Source organism: Pseudophryne corroboree, chromosome 3, assembly GCF_028390025.1.
Source record: "Pseudophryne corroboree isolate aPseCor3 chromosome 3, aPseCor3.hap2, whole genome shotgun sequence".
NCBI classification, from domain to species: Eukaryota; Metazoa; Chordata; class Amphibia; order Anura; family Myobatrachidae; genus Pseudophryne; species Pseudophryne corroboree.
The window spans coordinates 422067749-422085900 of record NC_086446.1 but is presented as its reverse complement, the minus strand read 5'-3'; the positions used below and the strand labels follow the sequence as shown (position 1 = coordinate 422085900).

Below are 18152 nucleotides of genomic sequence, written 5' to 3'. Positions count from 1 at the left end.
AGACTGGCAGAGTACTTATATATACTGCGGAGGCTGTATAATTCCAAATCCCACGCCAGTATAAAGATTTAGAGCGGGACCGAAGCCCGCCGTCGGGGGGCGGAGCTTGATCCTCCAGCACTAACCAGCGCCATTTTTCTCCTCAGCATGCTGCAGAGAAGCTGCCCCGGACTCTCCCCTGCTGTTTGCTAGAACAGAGGGCCAAAATGAGGGGGGGGGGCACATTATTTGGCGATAAGTTTGCTGTTTTACACATATATATACAAAAAGCACTGACAGACTGGGATTTTTTGTCTCAGTGTATAGTGGCGCTGGGTGTGTGCTGGCATTCTTTCTCTCTGTCTCTCCTAAGGGCCTTATTGTGGGTCAGTCCCCATAATATTAGGTATCCCAGTGTGTGTGGGGGTGTCAGTACGTGTGTGTCGACATGTCTGAGGTGGAAGGCTCATCTAGGGAGGAGGCAGAGCAGATGATTGTGGTGTCTCCTATAGCGCCGCCGACACCTGATTGGATGGATATGTGGAAGGTTTAAAATGCTAATGTGACTTATTACACAAAAAGCAGGAAGTCAATCCATAGCTTGACTGTGTCACAGGGCCCTTCGGGGTCTCAGAAACGTCCCCTTTCCCAGGTAGTAGGCACTGATACCGACACGGATTCTGACTCCAGTGTCGACTATGATGATGCTAGGTTGCACCCATGGGTGGCCAAGAGTATTAAATATATATTGTTGCAATAAAACAAGAATTTACTCACCGGTAATTCTATTTCTCGTAGTCCGTAGTGGATGCTGGGAACTCCGTAAGGACCATGGGGAATAGCGGGCTCCGAAGGAGGCTGGGCACTCTAGAAAGATTTAGGACTACCTGGTGTGCACTGGCTCCTCCCACTATGACCCTCCTCCAAGCCTCAGTTAGGACACCGTGCCCGGACGAGCAGACATAATAAGGAAGGATTTAGAATCCCGGGTAAGACTCTTACCAGCCACACCAATCACACCGTACAACTCGTGATACTATATCCAGTTTGACAGTATGAAAAACAACTGAGCCTCTCAACAGATGGCTCAACAATAACCCTTTAGTTAACAATAACTATTTACAAGTATTGCAGACAATCCGCACTTGGGATGGGCGCCCAGCATCCACTACGGACTACGAGAAATAGAATTACCGGTGAGTAAATTCTTATTTTCTCTAACGTCCTAGTGGATGCTGGGAACTCCGTAAGGACCATGGGGATTATACCAAAGCTCCCAAACGGGCGGGAGAGTGCGGATGACTCTGCAGCACCGAATGAGAGAACTCCAGGTCCTCCTCAGCCAGGGTATCAAATTTGTAGAATTTTGCAAATGTGTTTGCCCCTGACCAAGTAGCTGCTCGGCAAAGTTGTAAAGCCGAGACGCCTCGGGCAGCCGCCCAAGATGAGCCCACCTTCCTTGTGGAATGGGCATTTACAGATTTTGGCTGTGGCATGCCTGCCACAGAATGTGCAAGCTGAATTGTACTACAAATCCAGCGAGCAATAGACTGCTTAGAAGCAGGAGCACCCAGCTTGTTGGGTGCATACAGGATAAACAGCGAGTCAGATTTTCTGACTCCAGCCGTCCTGGAAACATATATTTTCAGGGCCCTGACAACGTCTAGCAACTTGGAGTCCTCCAAATCCCTAGTAGCCGCAGGCACCACAATAGGCTGGTTCAGGTGAAACGCTGACACCACCTTAGGGAGAAACTGGGGACGAGTCCTCAATTCTGCCCTATCCATATGGAAAATCAGATAAGGGCTTTTACATGATAAAGCCGCCAATTCTGACATTTGCCTGGCTGAAGCCAAGGCCAATAACATGACCACTTGCCACGTGAGATATTTCAGATCCACGGTTTTTAGTGGCTCAAACCAATGTGATTTTAAGAAACTCAACATCACGTTGAGATCCCAAGGTGCCACAGGAGGCACAAATGGCGGCTGAATATGCAGCACTCCTTTCACAAATGTCTGAACTTCAGGTACTGAAGCTAGTTCTTTTTGAAAGAAAATCGACAGAGCCGAGATCTGTACTTTAATGGAGCCTAGTTTTAGGCCCATATTCACTCCTGCTTGCAGGAAATGCAGAAATCGACCTAGTTGAAATTCCTCTGTTGGGGCCTTTTTGGCCTCGCACCATGCAACATATTTCCGCCATATGCGGTGATAATGCTTTGCCGTAACATCTTTCCTGGCCTTAATAAGCGTAGGAATGACTTCTTCCGGAATACCCTTTTCCTTTAGGATCCAGTGTTTAACCGCCATGCCGTCAAACGCAGCTGCGGTAAGTCTTGGAACAGACAGGGCCCCTGTTGTAGCAGGTCCTGTCTGAGCGGTAGAGGCCACGGGTCCTCTGAGAGCATCTCTTGAAGTTCCGGGTACCACGCTCGTCTTGGCCAATCCGGAACCACGAGAATGGTGTTTACTCCTCGCTTTCTTATTATTCTCAATACCTTTGGTATGAGAGGCAGAGGAGGGAACACATAAACCGACTGGTACACCCGCGGTGTCACTAGAGCGTCCACAGCTATCGCCTGAGGGTCCCTTGACCTGGCGCAATATCTTTTTAACTTTTTGTTGAGGCGGGACGCCATCATGTCCACCTGTGGTTTTTCCCAACGGTTTACCAGCATCTGGAAGACTTCTGGATGAAGTCCCCACTCTCCCGGGTGGAGGTCGTGTCTGCTGAGGAAGTCTGCTTCCCAGTTGTCCACTCCCGGAATGAACACTGCTGACAGTGCTAGTACATGATTCTCCGCCCATCGGAGAATTCTTGTGGCTTCCGCCATCGCCATCCTGCTTCTTGTGCCGCCCTGTCGATTTACATGGGCGACTGCCGTGATGTTGTCTGACTGGATCAGCACCGGCTGGTGTAGGAGCAGGGATTTTGCTTGACTTAGGGCATTGTAGATGGCCCTTAGTTCCAGAATATTTATGTGAAGGGAAGTCTCCTGACTCGACCATAGTCCTTGGAAGTTTCTTCCCTGTGTGACTGCCCCCCAGCCTCGAAGGCTGGCATCCGTGGTCACCAGGACCCAGTCCTGTATGCCGAACCTGCAGCCCTCTAGAAGATGGGCACTCTGCAGCCACCACAGTAGCGACACCCTGGTTCTTGGAGACAGGGTTATCAAGCGATGCATCTGAAGATGCGATCCGGACCACTTGTCCAACAGGTCCCACTGAAAGATTCTGGCATGGAACCTGCCGAAGGGAATTGCTTCGTAAGAAGCCACCATCTTTCCCAGGACCCGCGTGCAGCGATGCACTGATACCTGTTTTGGTTTCAGGAGGTCTCTGACTAAAGATGACAACTCCCTGGCTTTCTCCTCCGGGAGAAACACTTTTTTCTGGACTGTATCCAGAATCATACCCAGGAACAGTAGTCGTGTCGTCGGAACCAGCTGTGACTTTGGGATATTCAGAATCCAGCCGTGCTGGTGCAGCACCTCCTGAGATAGTGCTACTCCCACCAACAACTGTTCCTTGGACCTCGCTTTTATTAGGAGATCGTCCAAGTACGGGATAATTAAAACTCCCTTTTTTCGAAGGAGTATCATCATTTCCGCCATCACCTTGGTAAATACCCTCGGTGCCGTGGACAGTCCAAACGGCAGCGTCTGGAATTGGTAATGGCAATCCTGTACCACAAATCTGAGGTACTCCTGGTGAGGATGGTAAATGGGGACATGCAAGTAAGCATCCTTGATGTCCAGGGATACCATGTAATCCCCCTCGTCCAGGCTCGCAATAACCGCCCTGAGCGATTCCATCTTGAACTTGAATTTTTTTATGTATGTGTTCAAGGATTTCAAATTTAAAATGGGTCTCACCGAACCGTCCGGTTTCGGTACCACAAATAGTGTGGAATAGTAACCCCGGCCTTGTTGAAGTAGGGGTACCTTGATTATCACCTGCTGGGAATACAGCTTGTGAATTGCCGCTAGCACCGCCTCCCTGTCTGAGGGAGCAATCGGCAAGGCAGATTTTAGGAACCGGTGGGGTGGAGACGCCTCGAATTCCAGTTTGTACCCCTGAGATACTATTTGAAGGATCCAGGGATCCACCTGTGAGCGAGCCCACTGATCGCTGAAATTCTTGAGGCGGCCCCCCACCGTACCTGGCTCCGCCTGTGGAGCCCCACCGTCATGCGGCGGACTTGGAAGAAGAAGCGGGGGAGGACTTTTGCTCCTGGGAACCTGCTGTTTGTTGCAGTCTTTTTCCCCTACCTCTGCCTCTGGACAGAAAGGACCCGCCTTTTCCACGCCTGTTTTTCTGGGTCCGAAAGGACTGAACCTGATAAAACGGCACCTTCTTAGGCTGTGAGGGGACATGGGGTAAAAATGCTGACTTCCCAGACGTTGCTGTGGAAACTAGGTCCGAGAGACCATCCCCAAATAATTCCTCACCCTTATATGGTAACACTTCCATGTGCTTTTTTGAATCTGCATCTCCTGTCCACTGGCGAGTCCATAAGCCTCTCCTAGCAGAAATGGACAATGCACTTACTTTAGATGCCAATCGGCAGATTTCCCTTTGTGCATCTCTCATATATAAGACTGAGTCTTTTATATGGTCTATGGTTAACAGGATCGTGTCTCTGTCTAATGTGTCAATATTTTCTGACAGTTTATCTGACCACGCAGCGGCAGCACTGCACATCCAAGCTGACGCAATAGCTGGCCTAAGTATAATGCCTGTGTGTGTATATACAGACTTCAGGATCGCCTCCTGCTTTCTATCAGCAGGTTCCTTGAGGGCGGCCGTATCCGGAGACGGTAGTGCCACCTTTTTAGACAAACGTGTGAGCGCTTTATCCACTCTAGGGGGTGTTTCCCAACGTGACCTATCCTCTGGCGGGAAAGGGAACGCCATTAGTACCTTCTTAGGAATTACCAATTTTTTATCAGGGAAAGCCCACGCTTCTTCACACACTTCATTTAATTCATCTGATGGGGGAAAAACTACGGGTAGTTTTTTCTCTCCAAACATAATACCCTTTTTAGTGGTACCAGTAGTTATATCAGAAATGTTTAACACCTCTTTCATTGCCTCAATCATACAGTGAATGGCCTTAGTGGGCATCAGGTTTGACTCCTCGTCGTCGACACTGGTGTCAGTATCCGTGTCGACATCTGGGTCTGTTTGAGGTAGCGGGCGTTTTAGAGCCCCTGACGACCCATGCGACGCCTGGGCAGGCACGAGCTGAGAAGTCGGCTGTCCCACATTTGGCATGTCGTCGATTTTCTTATATAAGGAGTCTATACGTGCACTCATTACTTTCCATAAGCCCATCCACTCAGGTGTCTGCCCCGCAGGGGGTGACCTCCCTTCTAAAGGCATCTGCTCCGCCTCCACATCATTATCCTCATCAAACATGTCGACACAGCCGTACCGACACACCACACACACACAAGGAATGCTCCGAATGAGGACAGGACCCACAAAAGCCCTTTGGGGGGACAGAGTGAGAGTATGCCAGCACACACCAGAGCGCTATATAATGCAGGGACTAACTAAGTTATGTCCCCTATAGCTGCTTTTATATTATATATGTATTGCGCCCAAATTTAGTGCCCCCCCTCTCTGTTTTTACCCTGTTCTGAAGTGTAGACTGCAGGGGAGAGCCAGGGAGCTTCCTTCCAGCGGATCTGTGAAGGAGAAATGGCGCCAGTGTGTCTGAGGGAGATAGCTCCACCCCTTTTCCGCGGCCTATTCTCCCGCTTTTTTCTGGATTCTGGCAGGGGAATTTACCACATATATAGCCTCCAGGGCTATATATTGTGGTATTTTTGCCAGCCAAGGTGTTTTTATTGCAGCTCAGGGCGCCCCCCCCCCCCCAAGCGCCCTGCACCCTCAGTGACCGGAGTGTGAAGTGTGCATGAGGAGCAATGGCGCACAGCTGCAGTGCTGTGCGCTACCTTGGTGAAGACTGATGTCTTCTGCCGCCGATTTTCCGGACCTCTTCTTGCTTCTGGCTCTGTAAGGGGGACGGCGGCGCAGCTCCGGGACCGAACACCAAGGACTGGGCCTGCGGTCGATCCCTCTGGAGCTAATGGTGTCCAGTAGCCTAAGAAGCCCAATCCGGCTGCAAGCAGGCGAGTTCGCTTCTTCTCCCCTTAGTCCCTCGCTGCAGTGAGCCTGTTGCCAGCAGGTCTCACTGAAAATAAAAAACCTACAATTATACTTTCTTTCTAAGGGCTCAGGAGAGCCCCTAGTGTGCATCCAACCTCGGCCGGGCACGAAATCTAACTGAGGCTTGGAGGAGGGTCATAGTGGGAGGAGCCAGTGCACACCAGGTAGTCCTAAATCTTTCTAGAGTGCCCAGCCTCCTTCGGAGCCCGCTATTCCCCATGGTCCTTACGGAGTTCCCAGCATCCACTAGGACGTTAGAGAAAAGATGTTTTGCATATCACAGAGGACCCCTCTGTCTCTGACACGAGGGTCTGCATGTTAGGGAAAGAAACCTGAGGTAACTTTTCCCCCATCTCACAAGCTGAACGCCCTATTTGAAATAGCTTGGGAAACTCCAGATAAGAAACTGCAGATTCCCTAGAGAATTATTATGGCGTATCCTTTCCCCTCCCAGGGCAGGTTACGGTGGGAATCCTCACCCACGGTGGACAAGGCTTTAACGCGCTTGTCAAAAAAGGTTGCGCTACCATCCCCTGATACGGCAGCCCTCAAGGATCCTGCTGATCGCAGACAGGAAACTACCATACGGGTGCCCTACTAAGGCCGGCAGTAACGTCGGCATGGGCAGATATCTTGTCATCTGACTTTGACACACTAGATAAAGGTGCCATTTTGTCGACCTTGGGTCACATTAAGACCCGGCGTTATATATGGGAGAAGCTGCGAGAGATATTGGGCTGTTGGGTTCAAGAGCCAATGCCATGGCAATTTCTGCTAGACGGTCCCTGTGGACCCGCCCGGCGCCAATGGACAGGTGATGCTGATTCAAAAATATGAAGACTTTGCCTTACAAAGGTGAAGTTTTATTTGGGGAGGGCCTCGTGGTTCTGGTTACCACAGCTACAGCGGGTAAATCTTTTTTGCCTTATGTTCCCCCACAGCAAAAGAAAACACCTCAATATCAGATGCAGTCCTTTCGGTCGCATAAGTTCAGAAAGGGTCGGGGCTCTTCCTTCCTCGCTAGAGGTAGAGGGAAAAGAGGCCTGCTACGGCTAGTTCCCAGGAACAAAAGTCCTCCCCATCCTCTACAAAATCCACTGCATGACGCTGGGACTCCGCTGAGGGAGTCCGCGCCGGTGGGGGCACGTCTTCGACTCTTCAGCCAAGTCTGGGTTCAGTCGGACTTGGATCCTTGGACGGTAGAAATTGTGTCCCAGGGATACAAACTGGAATTCGAAGGTGTGCCTCCTCACCGATTTTTCAAATCGGCCTTGCCAGTTTCCTCCCCAGAGAGGGAAATAGTGGCAGCTGCCATACAGCAGCTGTATCATCAGCAAGTGATTATCAAGGTTCACCTGCTACAACAGGGGAAGGGTTTTTATTCAAGCCTCTTTGTGGTCCCGAAACCGGATGGCTCGGTCAGACCTATTCTGAATCTAAAATCCCTGAACCTGTATCTGAAAAGGTTCAAATTCAAGAGGGAATCTCTCCGGGCAATGATTTCCAGCCTGGAAGTGGGGGATTTTATGGTGTCGCTAGACATAAAGGATGCATACCTTCATGTTCCCATATATCCTCCTCATCAGGAGTACCTGAGATTCGCTGTACAGGATTGTCATTACCAATTTCAGACGTTGCCGTTTGAGCTTTCCACGGCCCTGAGGATTTTCACCAAGGTAATGGCGGAAAGGATGGTGCTCCTGCGCAAGCAAGGGTCACAATTATCCCGTACTTGGACGATCTCCTGATAAAGGCGAGTTCAAGGAAAAAATTGTTACAAAACGTATCTCTCTCCCTGAGAATACTAAAACAACACGGCTAGATCCTAAATCTACCAAAGTCACAGTTGGTTCCAACAACTCGACTGTCGTTTTTGGGCATGATTCTGGACATAGAAAACAAAAGGTCTTTCTCCCAGAGGAAAAAGCCCAAGTACTCCAGAACATGATCAGAGACCTGTTAAAGCCAAAAAGAGTGTCAGTGCATCAATGCACTCGGGTATTAGGAAAGATGGTAACGGCCTACAAGGCCATTCCATTCGGCAGGTTCCATGCAAGGACTTTTCAGTGTGACCTTCTGGACAAGTGGTCAGGGTCCCACCTGCACATGCATCGGAAGATTGCCCTGTCCCCCTGGGCCAGGGTCTATCTCCTGTGGTGGCTCCAGAGTACTCACCTTCTAGCGGGTCACAGATTCGGCATTCAAGATTGGGTTCTTGTGACCACGGACGCGAGCCTCCGAGGATGGGGAGCAGTCACACAGGGAAACGGGTTTCAGAGAATATGGTCAAGCCAAGAGGCTTGTCTACACATCAATGTGCTGGAATTGAGGGCCATTTACAACGGCCTCAAACAGGCGGAGAATCTTCTTCGCAACCTACCTGTTCTGATACAGTCAGACAACGTCACAGCCGTGGCGCATGTAAACCGCCAAGGCGGGACAGGGAGCTGAGCAGCAATGGCAGAAGCCACCAGGATTTTTCGCTGGGCGGAAAATCATGTAAGCGCTCTAACAGCGGTCTTCATTCCAGGAGTGGACAACTGGAAAGCAGACTTCCTCAGCAGACACGATCTCCATCCAGGAGAGTGGGGACTTCATCAGGAAGTCTTTGCAGAGGTGACAAGTCGTTGGGGACTTCCTCAAATAGACATGATGGCTTCACGCCTCAACAGGAAGATTCAGACGTATTGTTCCAGGTCGAGGGACCCTCAGGCAGCGGCGGGGGACGCCCTGGTGACGCCGTGGGTGTTTCAGTCGGTCTATGTGTTCCCTCCACTTCCTCTCTTCTCAAAATATTGAGAATCATTAGACGAACAGGAGTGCAGACAATACTCATTGTTGCAGATTGGCCTCTAAGGGCCTAGTATGCAGATCTTCAGGGACGGCTCTCAGAAGATCCGTGGCCCCTTCCTCTCAGGGAGGACCTGCTTCTACAGGGGCCCTGCGTGTTCCAAGACTTACCGCGGTTACGTTTGACGGCATGGCGGTTGAACACCAAATCCTAGCTAAAAAGGGTGTTCCAGAGGAGGTCATCCCTACTCTTATTAAAGCTAAAAAAGATGGTACGGCGAAACACTATCACCGTATCTGGAGAAAATATGTGTCTTGGTGTGAAGCCAAGGATGCTCCTACTGAGGGTTTCCAACTAGGACGTTTTCTCCAATTTCTACAGTCAGGTGTGGATATGGGCCTGAAGTTAGGCTCCATTAAGGTGCAGTTTTCTGCCTTATCCATATTCTTTCAGAAGGAATTGGCTTCTCTCCCAGAAGTCCAGACTTTTGTAGAAGGAGTGTTGCACATCCAACCTCCTTTTGTGCCCCCAGTGGCACCATGGGACCTTTACCTGGCGTTACGGTTCCTTGAGTCACACTGGTTTTGAACCGCTTCAAACAGTTGAATTGAAGTTTCTCACTTGGAAAGTGCTCATGCTATTGGCCTTGGCATCTGCGACGCGGGTGTCCGAATTGACGGCCTTGTCTTGCAAGAGCCTCTATCTGATTTTCCATGCAGATCTAGCGGAGTTGAGAACTCGTCCTCACTTTCTGCCTAAAGTGGTTTCGTCATTTCATATGAACCAACCTTTTGTGGTGCCTGTGGCTACGGGGGCCTTGGAGAATTCCAAGTCCTTTGATGTAGTCAGGGCCTTAAAGATTTATTTAGCCAGAATGGCTAGGGTTAGGAAAACAGAGGCACTGTTTGTCCTGTATGCAGCCAACAAGGTTGGCACTCCTGCATCTAAGCAGATTATTGCTCGCTGGATCTGTAACACGATTCAGCAGGCTCATTCTACGGCTGGATTGCCGGTACCAAATTCAGTAAAGGCCCATTCCACTAGGAAGGTGGGCTCTTCTTGGGCGGCTGCCCGAGGCGTCTCGGCATTACAGCTTTGCCGAGCAGCTACTTGGTCGGGGTCAAACACTTTTGCTAAGTTCTACAAGTTTGATACCCTGGCTGATGAGGACCTCGTGTTTGCTCAGTCGGTGCTGCAGTCATCCGCACTCTCCCGCCCGTTCTGGAGCTTTGGTATAAACCCCATGGTCCTTACGGAGTCCCCAGCATCCTCTAGGATGTAAGAGAAAATAAGATTTTAAACCTACCGGTAAATCTTTTTCTCCTAGTCCGTAGAGGATGCTGGGCGCCCGTCCCAGTGCGGACAATTTGTGCAAGACTGGTATATAGTTATTGCATACTTAAGGGTTAAGTTACAGTTGAGATCGGCCTATGGCTGATGCTGTTTTGTTCATGCTGTTAACTGGTTATTGTATACCATGTTCTACAGTGTGTATGGTGTGGGCTGGTGTGTATCTCGCCCTTAGATAGCAAAATCCTTTTCCTCGTACTGTCAGTCTCCTCTGGGCACAGTCCTAACTGAGGTCTGGAGGAGGGGCATAGAGGGAGGAGCCAGTGCACACCCATTCTAAAGTTTTACAGTGCCCATGTCTCCTGCGGAGCTGTCTATACCCCCATGGTCCTTACGGAGTCCCCAGCATCCTCTACGGACTAGGAGAAAAAGATTTACCGGTAGGTTTAAAATCTTATTTTTAGCATTAAAGGTTACCTCCTATTTCACTAGGATTTACTACATCTCTGGGTGGCTGTGGTAACCTCCTCCAAGGAATTCCTCTGAACATGTGACCAAATATTAGTACTCTCACTGATTCCCACACTTCACGTGTCTGCTCTTTTTTTTTTTTTTTTTTTGCATCATCATGAAACATTTTTTAATGCTTCATAATTGTATGTCACAATTCTGATTACAGCTTTATTTATTCTGTCTGTGTCGTTTTCTTGCAACATTGCTGTAGTACACTGATTTGCATCTGTACATCCTACATATGGTGGCCAATCCCGGGATCGGGATCGGCGGGATCCTGGTATTGAGACCCAAAAATGGCCGGGATTCAATCCCGGGATTGGAAGCTCCAATCCCGGGGATTGAGGGATCAGCGTTGAGCATCCACAGGACGCTCAGACGCTGCCCGGCTTCCTCTTTCCGGGTCCCCAGCACAGCGTGAGAGGTCACGCTGCGCTGTCAGCGGCTCCCAGCAGCGATGAACGGGTGTTCCCCTCCCGCCCACCCTCGGTATATGGTAAGTTATATGTGCGGGGCGGGGTGGGACGAGAGGGCGGCCACTTAGCTAAAAGCCAATCCCGAGTATCCTGGGAATCCCGGGATTGCCCATTTTTCAATCCCGATACCCGGGATTGAAAAAAATGGCCCTGGATTGGCTTCCCTGATCCTACAGTTAATTGGTGAAAAGCAGATAATGGACCTAATTATGATTAATAAATAGATCTCATGGAGCTTTTTCAGAGTTACAGTGTAGGCTGAAGGCAGTTTGTACAAGCCTGCTATTCTATGTGAAAGTATGTGCTGTGTTTAGGTGGCAGGACGTGTGGCAGAGGAGCGAGGGGCTGTGCTGGGACATGAAGTTGGCTACTGCATACGCTTTGATGACTGTACTGACCCGCAGGCCACACGCATCAAGGTGAGATGAGAATTTGTCATTCATTTTAAACTGTTTCTTTCAGTCTGTGCGATGCTGTTAACCATTGGATAAATTACTTACGTGACCATGTCTGTGCCTCCCGATTAGTATTTATTCCACACATTCCCCTGTTGTTGTTTTGACCTATTTCTAACTGACTTTTACAAGTTTTAATCTGTTATGCCTAGTTTTATTTAGAGCTATGTTTGTTGTCTATTAGTTTCTGACTGATGGCATGCTTGTCCGAGAAATGATGTCTGATCCATTGCTCACCAGATACAGGTAGGCTTAATCCCATGTAGGCTATGTATGTACCCTGTTTATAAGTACATGTAATGTTCTTTTGCCCTCTCTTTAAATGTTTAGTACAGAACAGTGGGGGTAATTCCAAGTTGATCGCAGCAGGAATTTTGTTAGCAGTTGGGCAAAACCATGTGCACTGCAGGGGGGGCAGATATAACATGTGCTGAGAGAGTTAGATTTGGGTGTGGTGTGTTCAATCTGCAATCTAAATTGCAGTGTAAAAATAAAGCAGCCAAAAAATGGCCGGGGACCCTGCACAGAAACAAAATATCCCACCCAAATCTTACTCTCTCTACACATGTTATATCTGCCTCCCATGCAGTGCACATGGTTTTGCCCAACTGCTAACAAAATTCCTGCTGCGATCAACTTGGCATTACCCCCAATATCTTGGGATCATTGTGTTTTACTTGGCTTTAAGAGATATGGAAGTTGTAATTGTATGTAATGATGAGGCCCTTAAAAATGACATCGTACTTACATTTTATATTTAATCACTGCAGATATGAGAGAGTGACAAAGATAGGGATGCTTTTACTGGCATTTGTTAGACTTCTCATATCAGTAGCGTGCATAAACCTGTCTTCTTATTTTAAACCCATAGTGTGCTGATGTTAGATGAAGCCCATGAACGGACGCTATACACAGACATTGCTATTGGTTTGCTGAAAAAGGTAAAAACCTGCATTGGGGAGAGAGCCTTCATATTACTATGATGCCCCCTTTTTGTTTTGAAACTCCACATGTATAACCAAATTAATACAGATTTCAACTTTTGAACAAACGCTATCCTCTAGTTGTCCTAAGCCATTCTCAGCCCCCCAGTGATTTCTGAGGTTAACCAGAAGGGATGCTATGTATATCAGGAGTGAGGAGAAGCTTCCAGTGCCAATAAAGGATACAGCTTGTGGTCTTCATGGAACACCTGACTTAACATAGTCACTCCACGGCTGGGATGTAATGAAGTCAGAGTTCGGCGGCCACGCGGGATGCCTGCCGAACTCAATGTTTTTTTAAAGGGGCAATCGTGCATCAGGCTAAACCATGTCTTGTACATGATTGCCACTTTAAAAAAAAAAAAGTCTGAGTTCAGCCGGCATCCTGCACGACCGCTGAATACGTACTTCATTACATCCCGCCCATATCTCATATAATATCCAAATTATGAATGTGGGGTCTCTTTAAACTGTTTCATACATAAATCTCACCACTCCTTACATCTACTTCAAACAAAACCGAATCTTATCTTCCATATACAGGTTCAAAAGAAAAGAGGAGACCTAAGGCTGATTGTGGCCTCAGCAACACTTGATGCAGAGGTCGGTCTTGACGCATTCTAGCACTTGTATTGCATTGGTTAGCCTTTAGCTGTATTCTACATCTACATATTATCTCCGCTCTCTGCATCCCACTTACTGTTTTACGGTCCTTTGCTCCATCTCCTTGAAGCTTCCAGTGATTTTGATTGGCTCGTTTTTTTGTTTTAGCTTCATTCTTATAATACTCTTAAAGTTCTATTTCACATATCTGCCTTAATCCCATGCCATTTTCTGCTGCTGTTTCTGAGGCTTTTGTTATGAAACTAAATTGAAGTCTGGGAGCTGTAACACCTTTTTAATTTCTGTTCCTCAGTTTCTCCCCACCTCCCCACTCTCTCTCTTTACCACTCTGCCACCATGTCATCAGGTACAGACAAAGTGCCAGAGGAAGTGTGTAGCATTAGTGCATATTGCCCATGCTATCATCTATAGAAGAACTATCCTGTGGAATAAAGTACTGCTTGCGTTTTCTGAGTGTCTGAATCCCTGTTAATATAGGTAAGACTAAACCTCTGACTTTAATCACACAGAAATTCAAGGCCTTTTTCAATCAGAATGACAGTAACGACCCCAGTAGAGACACGTGTGCTATTCTCACGGTGGAGGGCAGAACATTCCCGGTAGACATTTTCTATACACAAAGGTCAGGATCTCTAACACTGTGTTAAAGGTTTCCTTTTTTTCACCTAATTGGAATGATGTATAATGATGTCCATTTTCCTTATATTCTTCATATTTGTAACCCACCTGTAAATCTCTTTGTGGGTCCCTCTATATGTATACTCTTCCTGTACAGCCCTGTTCCAGATTACCTGAAGTCCACTGTACAGACGGTGATGAAAATCCACCAGAGTGACCTGGAGGGGGATATACTTGCATTCCTAACTGGCCAGGTAAAACAAAAAAAATTAAATGATGCCCAGATACCGCATGCCGAAATATTCTCACGTAATATACTTATATAAACATAAGAGACCATTGTGGAAGGTTGTTTTCTATTTTCCTGGTTTTTCTTGGTTTAATGATAATGACTAAGGTGATTTTTTGTGTAGAATATAACTACAATCTGGTTTGTATTGTCTATTCCAGCAATGTTCGCATACTAAAGCAAACTACAGCTGCTATTTTAATATGTTTGTACACACAGCAATTTGAAGGGGTAATTTGGTTGCTTTAGATAGAATAGGCCAAAACTGCAACATCAGGGATACTTGAAGGTCAGGAGGACTGCTGGAAAAACTGTCTGGCCTGATGACTGCATTCAGCCAGAGGGGGATCAAACCATGAATAGAGTTAAAGTACCATGCAATAAGCTTCTAACAGTCATGTTACAGGCTGTGGGGTCTATTTACTAAGCCTTGGGCCGAGATAAAGTACCAGCCAATCAGCTGCTAACTGCTATGTTTGAAAAATGACAGGCGCTGACTGGCTGGTACTTTATCTCCGTCCAATGCTTTGTAAATAGACCCCTGTGATTGAAAAATGAAAGTTATGAGCTGATTGATGGCTTCTCTCTCTCTCTCTCTCTTTCTTTTCAAGCTGTGGGATAGATGTATTAATCGATGTTATGAGGGAGAAGTGTTATCAGTGTACGTTATTTGCGCTGATACCGCTTCTCCCCTATGTATAAATGCGGCGGTGTGTGGTACATGACAAGGCCACTATGCAGAGTCTCTCGCCATAATAATAATAATAATAACTTGCACATGCCAAGAGGAGCCAGGCAGGGAGACACAGTGCAACAGCACTGTGTGCTCAGACGGGGATCGCCGGAGTGGGGAGTCTTCGCTGCCCCACTTCGGCAGACAAGATGTTAATACATCTCGTCGATGTAGCTTCCTGCTTCACCTCAGTAATTAGGCAAAGCAGGAAGTGCTCTAGCGGCACCATAAAACATCTCCCCCTTTAAAACATATCCCCCAGAGTGAGAAGTGACTGTGCTCTTCATGATTCGATCACAAAGCACGAGAGCCAATAGACCAGCCCCCATCCATTTTTGGCACCCTTGTTGGTGGTCATTGGACCCAGATACAGTTGTTCAGCATGGCAAAGTACTTACTGTTTAGTAGTGGTACTGCCTGTTTGTTGTGGGGTTTTTTTTTTACTCTTCTTTCTCTTTTTAAATCTTAATGTATATTAGCCAGGGCACAGATACCAGTGCTTAAACGGCACCCGCTGCCTATATATAATGGATGTAGCCATCTTGTGGACTAATTTCATAATCCCTTTGTGAGTGTCCCTGAGCAATTTACTAAAGTTCAGTGACCGTATAAGGTAAGAATCTATTTTCATCAAAACTAGTTTCACTCTCAGATGGCCTCAGTAATGTCACTAGTTCCAAATGAATCCATAGGCTGAATTCTATGGTACAGCCCACAAAGTGTCCACAGTGTAGAGTCATTTCCACTGAAACCTTGATAGGATGATGGTTGAACAGATATTCTCTACGGTCTACTTCCCATTTGACAGGAGGAAGTGGAAAGTGTGGTATCCATGTTGGTGGAACAGGCCCGTATCCTTGCTCGCACGGGCATGAAGAAACACCTTCGTGTCCTCCCCATGTATGCAGGGCTCCCTGCTTCTGAACAGATGAAGGTGTTTGACAGGCTTTCCCACAATGTCAGGAAGGTAAGATGGACACGTTGTTGGTTTATACAGGCCTGAGGTCTAAGGAAAGAAATAAGATGAGTGCTTTATTTGTACACGTTATTTTTCATTTTTGTCCTTAGGTAGTTGTTGCCACTAACATTGCAGAGACGTCCATCACTATAAATGGAATCTCCTTCGTTATAGACTGCGGTTTTGTCAAGTTGCGAGCATATGACCCTAAACGTGCAGTGGAGTCTCTGCTTTTGGTTCCTGTTTCACAAGCATCTGCCAATCAAAGAGCTGGGCGTAGTGGAAGGAACAGATCAGGCCAGTGCTACAGGCTCTATACAGGTGATACATTATCCTGACAGTGTCAGATTCTATGGACATACAGATGTGTCCTCTTACAACTTTTCTCCATGCACTACAAGTCACGTTACACATAAAGCATGAGTGCCGTGTGACTCTGTAGCGCCAAGCGTCTTTTTTGCGTCTTTTGCTGAGCAGCTTTTGCTGATCAAAAGGATATGTGGCATGCCTATATTCTGTATGTGACTGCGACTGTATTTGCATACAAAATGCTATGCTACAGTGTTTTCCTGGATAACACTGTAACGTGGCATTTCGGATGCAAATAGAGCCGCTATTACAGACCGTATAGCATGCAGCATATCATTTTAATCAGCAGAAGCTGTGTGTGTGTCCTATTGCATTACATTGCCTTTAAGATGCATTTTTGCTGCAAAAGATGCAAAAATAGACCCTTGGCTCTACCGAGTCCCACCATGGCATGGTGCGACTGCAGCAAGGATGTAAGAGGACACATCTGTATTGGTCTGGTCCTTGTATTAATATCCCAGTGGTCTTTGGATTGTGTGAATTATTCAGACAGGCATGTCCCCAAATACTAGATTGCTCTCTACAATCTTAACCAATGGCAGACCACAATATGCCTTTCTTTTCCAGACTCAATGCCTTCTTGGCAAATGGTTTAAACCCTTTTCTCTGACGTCCTAGTGGATGCTGGGACTCCGTCAGGACCATGGGGATTAGCGGCTCCGCAGGAGACAGGGCACAAAAATAAAAGCTTTAGGATCAGGTGGTGTGCACTGGCTCCTCCCCCTATGACCCTCCTCCAAGCCTCAGTTAGGTTTTTGTGCCCGTCCGAGCAGGATGCAATCTAGGTGGCTCTCCTAAAGAGCTGCTTAGAAAAAGTTATTAGGTTTTTTATTTTCAGTGAGTCCTGCTGGCAACAGGCTCACTGTATCGAGGGACTTAGGGGAGAAGAAGTGAACTCACCTGCGTGCAGGATGGATTGGCTTCTTAGGCTACTGGACACCATTAGCTCCAGAGGGATCGAACACAGGCCCAGCCATGGAGTCCGGTCCCGGAGCCGCGCCGCCGACCCCCTTGCAGATGCCGAAAAGTGAAGAGGTCCAGAAACCGGCGGCAGAAGACTTTTCAGTCTTCATGAGGTAGCGCACAGCACTGCAGCTGTGCGCCATTGTTGTCAGCACACTTCACACCAGCGGTCACTGAGGGTGCAGGGCGCTGGGGGGGGGCGCCCTGGGCAGCAATGATAATACCTTCTTCTGGCTAAAAATACATCACATATAGCCCCTGGGGCTATATGGATGTATTTAACCCCTGCCAGGTCTCACAAACACCGGGAGAAGAACCCGCCGAAATAGGGGGCGGGGCCTATCTCCTCAGCACACGGCGCCATTTTCCTGCACAGCTTCGCTGCGAGGAAGGCTCCCAGGACTCTCCCCTGCACTGCACTACAGAAACAGGGTAAAAAAACAGAGAGGGGGGGCACTTTTTTGGCGATATTGATATATTAAGCTGCTATAAAGGAAACAACACTTCTGTAGGGTTGTTCCTATATATTTATAGCGCTTGGGTGTGTGCTGGCAAACTCTCCCTCTGTCTCCCCAAAGGGCTAGTGGGGTCCTGTCTTCGATAAGAGCATTCCCTGTGTGTCTGCTGTGTGTCGGTACGTGTGTGTCGACATGTATGAGGACGATGTTGGTGTGGAGGCGGAGCAATTGCCGGTAATGGTGATGTCACCCCCTAGGGAGTCGACACCGGAATGGATGGCTTTGTTTATGGAATTACGTGATAATGTCAGCACGTTACAAAAATCAGTTGACGACATGAGACGGCCGGCAAACCAGTTAGTACCTGTCCAGGCGTCTCAGACACCGCCAGGGGCTGTGAAACGCCCTTTGCCTCAGTCGGTCGACACAGACCCAGACACGGACACCGAATCTAGTGTCGACGGTGAAGAAACA

At 47.9% G+C, this 18152-nt stretch overlaps 1 protein-coding gene across 1 annotated transcript in view; it reads left to right on the top strand.

Annotated features, from left to right (window-relative positions):
- Positions 1-18152, top strand: part of DHX35 (DEAH-box helicase 35) — a 108872-nt gene that overhangs the window by 41754 nt on the left and 48966 nt on the right. The window contains exons 5-12 of the mRNA XM_063960256.1: positions 11543-11647; positions 11868-11929; positions 12555-12624; positions 13210-13269; positions 13800-13912; positions 14066-14162; positions 15739-15897; positions 15999-16209. Coding sequence (XP_063816326.1) covers positions 11543-11647; positions 11868-11929; positions 12555-12624; positions 13210-13269; positions 13800-13912; positions 14066-14162; positions 15739-15897; positions 15999-16209 — 877 coding nt within the window. The remainder of the gene's footprint in view (positions 1-11542; positions 11648-11867; positions 11930-12554; positions 12625-13209; positions 13270-13799; positions 13913-14065; positions 14163-15738; positions 15898-15998; positions 16210-18152) is intronic.